Below are 12,370 nucleotides of genomic sequence, written 5' to 3' on the forward strand. Positions count from 1 at the left end.
CCGTTATGAACTGGACTGGAGAACCCTTAAGCATGCCTATTCTAACCAAACGATGGTGTATTTGTAAACAATGATCGTATGTATATATACGTGTGTGTGTGCGCCAATAGCTTTTTATTTATTTAAAATATTATCAACAATAAATAGCTTTTATTTATTTAAAATTTTCCATTTGGTGAATGAATGGTTGCTTCGCCTATATATTATTGAGAATATCCTCCTAATATGGATTTTGTTAAAAAATTAACCAATAGATGTCAATTACTACAAATAGTTCTTTTATACTAATTTCAATATTTTACAAAATAGTTCTTTTATAATAAAATTTCAATATTTTAATTTGTCATAGTACTAAATGAGTTAAAAATAACAAGATTAAGTATTTAAGTAATTTATTAATTGATATAACGCATCCAAAAGATATAAAAACACAAAAGACGAACAATCTAATTCTGAAAGCCCATTTTTATGTCCCTTATAATCATGTATAGCTCGTGCGGTACATGCAGTTATATATACAAGTATCTTGAATCCAGACTTTAATGATGACTAATTTCAAAGTAAGCCTATCATCGATTCCGAGCCCCGGGAAAGAAAAAAGTTCTCAACCAAATTTTTGTGCTCTCTTTTTTATTGTACTGATCTTGTCATTCACGTTTATTTGAATGTATTAGTTACCATTTATTTTCTATATCTTGGTAAATTTGACGCTAGTAGGTATATCCCGACCTTTAACTACCCGAGCGTCGTAAATATTAGACATCTTACCTAGCGGAAGGGTTGTAGGCACATTGGAGGGCTCCATCTGTTGCCACACGAGTCTGATCAACATTGATCAGGGTATTGTGACGAAAACATCAAAAACATGAGCCTAATTGCTGGTTTTCGAGCATTAGTGATGACTGGCTAACAGAACTTCGATACGGTGCTAATTTCGTATGCAACTCTAAAATTTCTATAAGCCAGATTGATAATTGCAAGTACGAAAGTAATCACAGCTATGAACAGATGGAACATAATCCCCAATTCAATAAACATACATAAGTCTCGCAAGAAGTTTATTTTTTCAGTATCCGCTGTGTGCAAGTCAAACAGGCTTAACGTTTCGCTCAATCGACGTTTAATCAACTGACCATCGGATCAGGACTGGCAGATGACAAAATATCCAACAATGAGTCGCGGGCTTCCAATTCTTCGTGCCAGAGAGGGAGTTCGTCACCTGGGAAGAACTTCCGACTGACCCCATCAGAGTTGATCTGCAGTTAGAAGGATAGCAAATGTGAAAGTTCCCATAAAAACTAAAGAAGCAAGAGGAGTTCATGACAAATTAATTAAAAAACGGTTTATTTTGATAGAGGTTTCAATTCAACTTTACTCAAAAGTTATGGAAAACAATTTAGTAGTATTTTCTGAAATGTTGTTTTGGATATAAATTTTGAACTTTGGCGTGACAAGGTGAAATAATTAGTGGAAAAGGTGAAATATAATGATGATGGTTGAACAGGACTGAAGCGGGCAATAATGAGGACAGAATTAAATGTTCATAAGCAAGTCGGTTTGGAATTTTTCCTGTTTAAAGGGTAAGGTTATATCACTGCTGATTCACCAGGTAGTATATACATTCATATATTGAGAAGGAACTCACGGTCACGGTGCGAACAACACCACCACTAGCACCATCACGAGCAATGGCAAGAGAGACCGCCTTGACGACTAATTGCTGTAAAAAAGAACACAAAACTTAGCAAATTCTGTTAACAGATAAAAATTCAATATGTATGAAAGCTTAAAATGGCGCGAATGATTGACATCATTCTGTAAGTTTAGACATGGAAAACATAAAGTAGGCAACCTCAGCTTCGCTCTGAGACATCCCTGCCTTCCATGCTTGGTCAAAGAAACCGTACAAATATGAAGAGCCAGATCCTGATACAGAAAAGAACTGACATACGTTAGTTGCCTCCCAAAATGAGCCAGAAATTTTGACGCAAAACACAGAAACGGTAGCAGCAGGATAAGGCTTTGCAAACGTGAGCAATTCAATAGTTAACAAAAATATTGAGAGCAATGGTTAATAAAATATTAAAATCACATATTTTTATTAAAATCACATACACACAATATAAGAGCAAATTTAGATATCCAAAATTTAGGGATGGAACGGGTTTGAACAAACCTCGGTTCACAAATATTTCATTAGCTAGTACTAAAATAACTATCATTCACCTTCCAAGCATCTCAGGAATGAAATCTAAGAAGTTAATGATCACAGTTTTACTTATCATTGATTCAACCAATAAGCTGAAAAACGACTTTGATTCCACATCTAAAATCATGCCATACATGGCAAGCAGGATCAGCTGAATGCTTGGGTATAAGGATGAATTTGATGTTCAGAAAATAGTTATTCCTTCGACAACCAAATAGAGTCATTATGAGTACATGAATGTGCATTAAGGACAAGCCATTGTGAAAACTTGGATATGTTATTAGTTATGCCAGCAAAAAAAATGGATATGTACATTAGTTAGCCAGCTAAACAGCTCAAATGACCCAACCATATATATAAATACAATAGTAGACAAGAAAAAGCACACCTCCAATAGTGAAGGGGAGATCTAAAAGTGTTCCTCCTAGAGGTACTCCATATATTTTCCCCCCTTCATACTTATCCCAGCCACCAACAATAAGGCCTGTTTGAAGCATGTCCTGCAAATGAATATATAACAGGAATATTAGATGAATTTCAGACAAAAAATGTATATATGCATAGGTGCTAGTGCTGAACATATTGCTGAAATTTATACTAAGAGCATAAACCATTAAGAAATAAATTAAGATATCCATATTGGCTAAGAAAGGCTGCACATTTAGATTTTACCATGCATCAGAAAAATTCCAAAAGTACTTCATTTAAGCAAAGGGAAAGTGGCCTTATTGGGACAAGCCTTGCATAAAATTCCTTGTGTTATGAACCTTTATTATACTCCATTAATTAACATACTTCAACCTCATTTAGCAAGTCCAAGATTGAGAATGCGATCGATTTTTGAATGCTCAAACCAAAATGAAAATCAGCGTGCATGTACATAAACAAGAGAAAACCGGATGAATTGCCGACATGCCTCTTAAGATAACTTTGTTCAATTCTCTTATCAAAGATATGTATTAATCGTCACAGTCATAGAAACAGTTTATAGGATGCCACTGTTCTTCAAGTGTCAAAAGGATTTCTGAACAATATTCTTTTTCAGTTAAAAAATGCAATGCTGCAAGAAAAATGAATTGTTGAATCAAATAGTTAAATATATGGATACCACTGCCCTTTATATTGCAAAAAATAACTAGTCCGCTATTTTTTTCAAAACAAAAGTATCAGTACCAGAAACCGAGTTCCCTACCTTACATTTTCCATCATAGTAAAATACCAGATAATAGCAGATTGCTGAATGTAAAAACACAGGGAGAGACTAAAGGAACATATTTTACACTCTACTATACATTTAGTTGAAACTGAAATTTAATTTCTCCAAAACTTACCATTCATTAACCACATTAAAATCTACTACGACCTTTACAACTCAAAAATATGATAGCTCGAAAAACGACAATGCATGTGGAAAGCATGTAGTCCTTAGGACCCACCACAAACCATTCTAACTTGCATTTTTTCTTGTGTGGACTAACTACTGAAGTTGATAGTAGAAGACAAAAAAATCAAGTTTTATATGGTTTTATCATTGCTTATGCTTTCCTAAGAGTAGTCAATGTGGCGGTAATGCTACTATAATTTCAATGGCAGCTTAAACTCCCACCCACAAGCAGCTGAGAGCAGAAGCGAATTGATAGTTTAACTCATATCCACAAGAAACAGACAATACTAATTAGACATAACTTGGGTTTATAGATCTCAATTGCATATTGTTTCCAACATGGTACATGAAAACAGTTTTTATCAGCTTTGAATGCTAGATGCAATTTTAACTTGACAGGTTACACACAATCACAACTTGGAGATAAGAAACCATTTAACAGACCTTATTATTGTAAGAAAATAATCTGATAAGATTCGCAGCAACTTTTACAGTTGAAGGCTGCCCAAGTTGTATCCTGCATAAAAAAAATATTATCAGGTGAAAGCTTCCAAAGCTTCTCTGTGTTACACGAGAAAAAAGTGTAGCATCCATATTTATTTCTGTCTAAACAACCCACAAAAAGGGCATTTCTTATATTACCAAGCAGAGTATTCTTTACATTCTCCAGAATAATAAAAATACAAAGACATCAACAAAGTTCAACCCAAATCAAGGATAAATGGAACAAAAAAAATTAGGTTTAGTAGTTTTGTTACTTATGTAGAAGTTCAAAATTGTGCTTGATTTCACAGATTATAAAAGCAAAGTTCTAGAGAGAATACAGATCCACCAACAATTTGATGACGCTAAATGTTTCAATTATTAGCCATGCCTGCGAAGCTAAAAATTACTGAACTTTCTATATTTTTCTGCCTCATGGGGTCTATAAGTTGACAGGAAAGAGTATAGACTATAGAGGTTGAACTTTGAAGTTACAAGCATACTAGCATGGCATATTTGTTTGGTTTGAACTTTGAATCAAGGAGATTGCTCTATTTATTTTGTTTAGAGTTTAGAAGCAGGAAGATAAAAATTGAGTTGCATCTGGACAGATCTATCATCCATTACAATGCAAGATAGCATGTGACCTAGAAAGCAAATAATAATTAAGGATTTTTAGTTTTCCGAGTGATTAAATACCCAAACTTACGTGTGCTGATGGAGAAAGTGACGGACATAATCAGAAACAATCTGCGAATCTGCAGCCTGAAAAGAAAACCTTTGTTGTAAAATGTGTCTCAAATGAAATTAGTCACAAAGATTTTGAAATGTAAGAGGAACTCAAAGCCTTTTCAATCCAAATTCATCACAAAGAATGCAGTTACAACCAACTTCAGAAAATTCCAAAAACACATAACTGTATCTCATCAAACAGTCAGATCAACAAACCTACCTCTTAAAATTTGTGCTTATAATTCTAACTGGGATGCTTACTGTCATCACCAACACACGATTTGCTAATGGAGGGATATGGAAACAACTAAAAATGCAAGTAAATACGTCAGTCTCAAAGATACAGATTACAGCATTTAAGTGACAAGCAGACCCAGAATACAGCCTATGAACGTATGTATTAAGTTAAGGTTGCAGCTATAACTACTCTGAATCCATAACTCCTACGAGAACTTTCTGATAAAAGCTAATTTGTTAGCTATCACCAGCAACAAACAAAAAATTCAGATCCAAAACTTTCCTCAGTTCACTTTACAGAACACAAAGTTCAACGGAAAAACATATCAGATCACAGTTCACCAAAAACTATAAGCAGCATCTTCTCCTTTAAATTTTGTTTTTCCCTTCTCGGAGAGTAAGCTAAGAACAACCATGTTTCCAGGACAACAGAATCTTACCGATCCAGAGCGGCAAAGGTAGACATTGTCTGTCAACTGAGTGATCTTATCAGATGCCCTGTTTGCCACATACATTCCTGCAATTCATATTTTCTCCAAGTTGACAAACAAAATATCAAAATATTCACCCGACATTGTTTTGTAATCAATAGATAATCAGATTAGACATAAATTCTAAAGACGAACAGTTTCTATACCAGTGCTCGTGCGTGAGTCGGCGCCGAGAACAACGCCGCCGTTGTAGGTGACGCCTATTATCGTAGTTCCCATCGAGTGAGGAGCGTCGAGATCCATGGCGCTTGTGGACGATAATAGAGTTCAAAGACCGAAGAGAATCAAACCCTAAGGAATTGGGGGAAATGTTCGAAGAGAAATTTTACAAATACGTACTTGAGTTTCTTGCTGAGGAGTATTACCGATGATACCAGTAATGCAATTTTTATTCAAATTTGGAAGCTTAGATAAGATCGACAATATAAGTATATTATAATTTGAGCAGGTTTCTTGTCCTACGATTACTCTTAACATAAAAAAAAAAGTAATATTTTTTCATGGATGACCCAAATAAGATATTTGTCTCACAAAATACGACCACTGAGACCGTGTCACACAAGTTTTTGCTTAAAATTTTTCTAGTCGTGCGAGGATTTTATAACTCAGTATAAAATCTGATATTTCGGATCAAATTTGAGATATTAATATCACAGTGAACTGCAAATCATCGACACTTATATAAATTTGAAAATCATAGATTCAATGTAAACTTATATATGAAATATTATGAAAACTACAGAATTGATCACATTAACTACAAAAAACGTTGGAGGCTCCTGTTAGTTGAAATTGAAAATAGCACAGAACCATGGGTGTCGCCTAATCATTTTGCCTCGCTATGCATGAAATGAATATTTCTCATTTTACACGAGAGAAGGGAGAACAAGTGAAAGAAAATATGTATTCAGATCAGATTATGTCTGATCTGCTAGTTGAAATTTAAAATTGATTATATATACGTGGTCACGATGAAAAAAATATATTTTGACATGTGTTTATTTAAGATTTTGAATTATTCTTTTTTCGAACTGTTGTTAACAGTGATATTTAAATTTACTATATATAAAAGAGTTCGAGCAGTCGATAACATCTTAAAATATATTTAAAATTTGAAGTTCTATGGAGCACATAAATGAATTCTTTCGGTGTTAGGTAAACATTTCTGTGGTTCGTGTCTCATAACACTGCATGTGATTTACCATGAGAATATAACCAATTGGTCTATACAAAACATCAATTGTACACATGAAATTTTTTTTATTACAAGCTTCAAAAGATAACTCAGCTTTCCGATATTCAACGTTTTGCTTGCTAATCAACCAAGAAACTAAGATTCATTTGCTTCCAAATTTCTATTTTCTGGAATATATCCTGTCATCGTACGTCCTCGAATGCCTTCACTATTTGAGTATAGCTTCTTCTGAGATTCAGCCACCTGCAAAAATTAATAAATATGTTAGCCATATCGATCTCCAGAAGATAAAATAATTTGAACACTTTTGTAATTTATTAATTAAATGCCAGATTATTTCTTGCATTATCATACTTTTATTACTCACATGAGAATAAGACTCTCTAGGACTTGGGCTGATTCTTGGATTTGTAGCCTGCATGGACATAGTAGGCATCGATTCTTCGGCTAATGCTCGTAATCTGTTGAGCTCAGGTAACACCACGGTTCCAAGATCAGGTCTATCTTTGCGCCTCAATTCTGCACACTTAAGTGCTATCTTTGCAAAGCCCAATGCCTCTTCTATCGGCCAATCGGGAACCGTGGGATCGAGCATGTCGCCGAATGTCCCTTTCTCGATAGCCCTTTCGACGTGATGAGTCAAACCCATCGGCGGCTTTGATGTTATGATTTGAAGTAGCATTACTCCGAGTGAGTAAATGTCAGATTTCGTGCCCAGCATGCCGGTTTGCTGATACTCGGGGTCAATGTAACAGAACGTTCCAGCTGCCGATGTCATGTGATATTGCGTGACCGTGTCGGCTACTGAAGGTGGAACGAGCCGAGCTAAGCCAACGTCGCTGATCTTGCTGACGAAGTTGCGGTCGAGTAAAATGTTGGCAGGTTTAAGGTCTCTGTGCACGAGTGGCTCCGGCTTGGTCTGGTGGAGAAAAAGAAGGCCGGTGCCGATTTCTGCTGCTATTCGGAATCGAAGTTGCCATGACAGGACTGGAGTGTTCCCACGTCGAAAGAGACGATCCTCCAAGCTACCGTTTACCATGCACTCGTACACAAGACACCCATATTCGGGGCATGCCCCAAGGAGCAGCACCATGTTAGGATGCCGAATGCAACTCAGAACTTCGACCTGAATCATGATGTGCAAATACAATAGATAAAAAAAAAATTGAGTGCGACACGATGCCAAGTCAAATGGCCTATATTTATTTTCATTTACCAAATTTTCACAAATTGAAGACACTATATATTATACAAGCTGACACGACCACATTATGTGTGTAAGAGATATTCTTCCCTTTTCGTACCTCTTGTTGAAATTGTGATCTTCCCTGAGCCGCATCGTGCCGGAGAACCTTAACGGCGACCTGTGTATGATCCAAGTAGCACTTGTAAACCGGCCCATATCCGCCTTCTCCGATTTTACAAGACTGCGAGAAATAATCAGTAGCAGCTTCAATCTCCTCGATCGAGTATTTTCGATACCGAACATCACTTTGTGCCAACTTATCCAATACTTTCTTCTTCTCTTCGGCTTCTCTGAGAGCTTTCCTTTCAGCATTGATTCTTTTCTGCGCTTCGAATTCAGCTATTCTTTGAGCCGCTTCGGCTTTCTCAAGAGCCTCCCGGCATTTTTGTTTCTCTCTCTCTGCAATGGCTAATGCTGCTTCCTCTGCTTGCCGTGCTTCTTCAAGTTTTTGTTGTTCTTCCACTTTCCACCGATGAAGCTCGAGTGCCTACGAAGATAGTCACAAAAACCCATGTTTACATTCGACAAATTAAAGGACTTGCGTGTAAGTATGCCAAATGAAAAATCTAAATATGATACCTTCTGTTTTGCAGTGAATGCTTCCTTGCAAGCCGAGCTGTACATATCCATTGTCTGTTTCAACTCCTGTTTCAGCCTTCTCATCTCTGCTTCTACATCATCCTACATACATGAAGACATTGCCCGAGTTCTTTACTATCTTCGAGTCTCTATATATATCTCTTTCGAATTAATTAGAAAATCCTTTTTGTTTATTTTTTTAAGCATACCAAGCTTTGAGATCCTGACCAAGGGTTGCTTCCACTTTCCTGTGAACTCGAAGAGAAGATCCCGAAACTGCTGCCTGCATCGGAGGATTTGGAGTTTGAGATTTGGGATCCAAAACTCATCGGGTTTTCTGAGTCTGACCCGCTTGACAGACGAGGGGGCAGATTCGTATCTTGATCCCATGCACACATCATTCGGTCGTTGCTTGGCCTGCTTGAGCTCACAAACGATATATCGGTGTCAGGCAGAGAAAGGTCCCCATATGATCTATTAAAAGCTTTTCCTCTAGTAAATGGTGATCTGAAATAAATGATATAATAAAAGATAAAAAGACCTTGTATATAACTTCTTCACTTTCAATCGAATTGATCAAGAACATCTGTTTAATATATTATTTCTATCAGTCTGCTTACTTGATTGAATCTGTGTTATCCATTCCACTTGTCCTAGCAGGAAAAGATGACCCATCGACATAGGCGCCTCCTGAAATGTTGCGACACAGTTTTCTTTAGACGGATGAAACCAATATTAAGCAACGATACCGAAGATGTGTCTATGATCATCGAAGACTACCTCGGGTCCCGTTAACTTGCATGAACCGTGCATCAGTTGAACCAGGAGGGTTAGTTGTCGAATTCTGCAGCGGGCGAGGAGCTTCTATTGAAGCTGAATTTATCATGGCCGACTTGACGGTTAGTATTTTCCCTTTTGCAATGACATAAACAGTGCAGAACTCGGGTGCCCCTTTGGTAACATTACCCGGAATATCAACTGTCTTGAATCTAAATTCGAAAATTTTGGTAACTTTCAACCTTTTGAGTTGAATGGCAATGAATATGTTATTATAAGATTAGATGTATTATTCTTTACCTGTTAAAACCAGTTCTGACACTGGCACCAATCACCAAGTTCTCTATTAAATTGTTCCTGGCATAGTCACAAAGAGCTCTACTTACATCTGTCTCTTCCAGTAAAACTTCACTCACTTTTATCTGTTACAAATTATTTTCACTATTCCCAGTTAGTATCTTAGCATGTTTTAATGAGGAAAATTATACATTAAAAATATGAGATATTGCCTCGACTCTGGATATTTCATAGCATTAAGATGAAACAAAAAATGCAAGAAAAGGTATCATTTCTTACGTCCTTGCGGTTGCAAAAGCATCGGAAGGGAAGGAAAAGCTCCTTGGTTTGGTTGTCGAATGGACCCTTGCTACCTTTCGAAACGTCATCATTGTCGGAGTAAGTAGAATGGCTTCCAACTGAACCATGAGGAGAACAAGGTCAGATAAAGTCCATGAAAATGTCAATGTAAGATGTGCCAACCAAAAGCCAGATGAATGTTTGTATGTGAATATCTTATCTATCCATACTCTGGACTAAATAAAGTGTGAAGACCTTGCAAAACGAAAGGAATGAGATCAAACACTCAAAAATGAAAATCATAAGACCGAAAGTTTTTCGTTCAGTCTCGAATTTGACTATTTCTTGTGAAGCAAGAACGACAAAATTTTGGCATATAACCTTCCAAATATAATGCAGAGCACGAAGACAGATTTATGTTCATTTCTTGCATGCCAGAAAGGGGAAAAACAGCTTCATTGGTAGGTTATGATAAAAGATATGGCGGGAAATTGTGCGAACCGGTACCGGACGGAGATTTCTGTTTGACATGGAGGAGAATGACAGTTTTGCCTTTGCCAAGGAAATGATCAGCAGCCCATTTCAATGCAGATTGGCTGCTTTTATCTTTATCAATGGCGACCACAACCATTTCTTGCTTCTTCTCTCCATCCCCTCTTTGATTCGACATCTTCTTTCGAATCCTCGAGGCAAAATGAATTCAGAAGACAAGTTATTCTAAATGGGACCAAAGAGGTCCCGAGATTTGTCCTCAGAAATTGTATCTTCTCTTTTCGGACAATGAGTTTCATTTCATGGAGAATCATTTCTTTTATTAATTTGATGGTTTAAGATTTTTTTATGGGTTTTACGCTTGATTTTTGGTCCGAATATAATGGGATTTATGTAGACCATTACCTGGTTTATATGTCTCTAGTTTGTCTCTTAGTCGGTTTAGAAAGAGGCAAAAACTTGTGTGAGATGGTCTTACGGGTGGTATTTGTGAGACGAATCTCTTATTTGGGTCATCCATGAAAAAGTATTACTTTTTATGCTAAGAGTATTATTTTTTATTATGAATATGTGTAGGGTTGACCCGTCTCATAGATTAAGATCCGCGAGACAGTCTCACATGAGACCCACTATTACAAAAACTAAGTTGTGCTCGTGTTTATATGATTGATTATTATATATATAAATATGGATTGGATAACGTATCAAAATTATATATATAATCATTTTTTGAACCCATATATAATCATTTACAAATACTTATATCATTGATATCATTTTAATATTAGTACTACAACAATATGATAGATTTAACTTCTTAAAAATACTAGTTATTCAAAGTAACAATCTGAACCCTCAAAATAAAATAACAAAATAGTAAGAAAACTAGAATTCGAAAAATTTAAGTATGTGAGATTATTTTTACATATAATTCATAAAAATTTACATAAATCTTTTAAAAATATATAAAATCTTTTAAAAATATATAAAATTATAATTGTCTCTATCTATAGAAAAATGTTAATATACCATTAGTTTGATATATAGGTACTATTAATAAATCAAGAGTTCTGTTAGTAATCACTTCTTTGGTAAAACCATTTTCCTAATCCCAACAACGTTTTAAATATGTGATTTATTTTGAGTTTTTAATATAAATTACTAAAATATTTATTATTATATATTTTCCCTGTTAGTAACTATTTTTTGGTGATATTATTTTCATAATTCCAACTTTGTGTTTTTTTCACATTTTCATGTAAATTAGAAATCATAGAAACCAACACAAAACCAACACACAAATAACTACCCAAAATTTAAAGATATGATTTTTTGGTTTTAAAGATAAATTTAATATAAATTATTAAAATACTTTATTATAGAATAACGTGGTGTTATCTGCTTTTCTTTCATCGTCCATATTGCGTTGTCGAAACCATTCAAAAGTGGTTAAAGTTTGTCCTGCTCAAGGTTTGAAATATTCCAGTATTCTGCACCATTTAACTCTACGGTATATATGGGCAGACCTTAAAATGAAATTTGTGGAAAACAAAGTAAAAAATTAGCTAAATGTGCGTAGTTGGAGAGATCATTTTTTATATTGTGCCGAAGCCTACTATAACTCATGTGACACTAAGGTGGCCATTGGAATATGATCTCAGGTTCGAGATCCAATTCTACCAAACTCCTCCCGTAACTCAAAAAAGAAAACCTAAATATTCCAAAAACGATGTTTGATTTACAACATCTAACAAAAAATTCGATGTCTTAAAATCGCGATACATGATTTGTTTATCCACACCATGAAGAACATCAAGTTCTTTTGCTGTATGCAAAGCAATCTTCAATCTTTTCTTCCAAGTTAAAGTGGCTCGTACTCCTGCATGCGAAAAAAAAAGATTACATCTGTGAAGAGGGTATGTCAAAGTCTCGTTTCTGAGTGTCACTAATCAATATTAGCTAGGCAGCA

The 12,370-nt window shown here is 35.5% G+C and overlaps 2 protein-coding genes across 3 annotated transcripts; both read right to left on the reverse strand.

The window, feature by feature from the left end:
• Positions 1-971: 971 nt before the first annotated feature.
• Positions 972-5,938, reverse strand: LOC140825806 (proteasome subunit beta type-6). The gene is made up of 8 exons (XM_073187778.1): positions 5,683-5,938; positions 5,486-5,562; positions 4,786-4,841; positions 4,038-4,110; positions 2,598-2,709; positions 1,853-1,926; positions 1,646-1,720; positions 972-1,256 (listed from the first exon to the last, which is right to left on the reverse strand). The coding sequence occupies exons 1-8, from the start codon at positions 5,777-5,779 to the stop codon at positions 1,125-1,127; spliced, it is 696 nt and encodes a 231-aa protein (XP_073043879.1). The 5' UTR covers positions 5,780-5,938; the 3' UTR covers positions 972-1,124.
• A 795-nt stretch (positions 5,939-6,733) lies between these two features.
• LOC140825807 (U-box domain-containing protein 35-like) lies at positions 6,734-10,742 on the reverse strand. Of its 2 annotated transcripts, none has more exons than XM_073187779.1 (10): positions 10,411-10,742; positions 9,910-10,028; positions 9,634-9,755; positions 9,337-9,545; positions 9,177-9,246; positions 8,766-9,063; positions 8,557-8,658; positions 8,036-8,464; positions 7,099-7,857; positions 6,734-6,974 (listed from the first exon to the last, which is right to left on the reverse strand). In XM_073187779.1, the coding sequence occupies exons 1-10, from the start codon at positions 10,577-10,579 to the stop codon at positions 6,867-6,869; spliced, it is 2,385 nt and encodes a 794-aa protein (XP_073043880.1). In that variant the 5' UTR covers positions 10,580-10,742; the 3' UTR covers positions 6,734-6,866. The 2 variants fall into 2 exon arrangements, with proteins under 2 accessions (XP_073043880.1, XP_073043881.1); XM_073187780.1 differs by having other exon boundaries at positions 10,417-10,741.
• Between the last annotated feature and the right edge of the window lie 1,628 nt (positions 10,743-12,370).

The sequence above is a fragment of the Primulina eburnea genome, chromosome 3 (genome assembly GCF_022965805.1).
Source record: "Primulina eburnea isolate SZY01 chromosome 3, ASM2296580v1, whole genome shotgun sequence".
Taxonomy (NCBI): Eukaryota; Viridiplantae; Streptophyta; class Magnoliopsida; order Lamiales; family Gesneriaceae; genus Primulina; species Primulina eburnea.

Bases quoted from the DNA above. Each gene is read 5' to 3' on its own strand.
- LOC140825806 (XM_073187778.1), bottom strand. From the start codon at position 5,779: ATGGATCTCGACGCTCCTCACTCGATGGGAACTACGATAATAGGCGTC. The intron at 5,563-5,682 runs GTATAGAAACTG...TATGAATTGCAG, and splicing joins CGACTCACGCACGAGCACTG to GAATGTATGTGGCAAACAGG. The intron at 4,842-5,485 runs GTAAGATTCTGT...TTTTCTTTTCAG, and splicing joins ACCTTTGCCGCTCTGGATCG to GCTGCAGATTCGCAGATTGT.
- LOC140825807 (XM_073187779.1), bottom strand. From the start codon at position 10,579: ATGTCGAATCAAAGAGGGGATGGAGAGAAGAAGCAAGAAATGGTTGTG. The intron at 9,756-9,909 runs GTAAGAAATGAT...AATTTGTAACAG, and splicing joins GCTTTTGCAACCGCAAGGAC to ATAAAAGTGAGTGAAGTTTT. The intron at 6,975-7,098 runs GTGAGTAATAAA...TAATTTTTGCAG, and splicing joins CTAGAGAGTCTTATTCTCAT to GTGGCTGAATCTCAGAAGAA.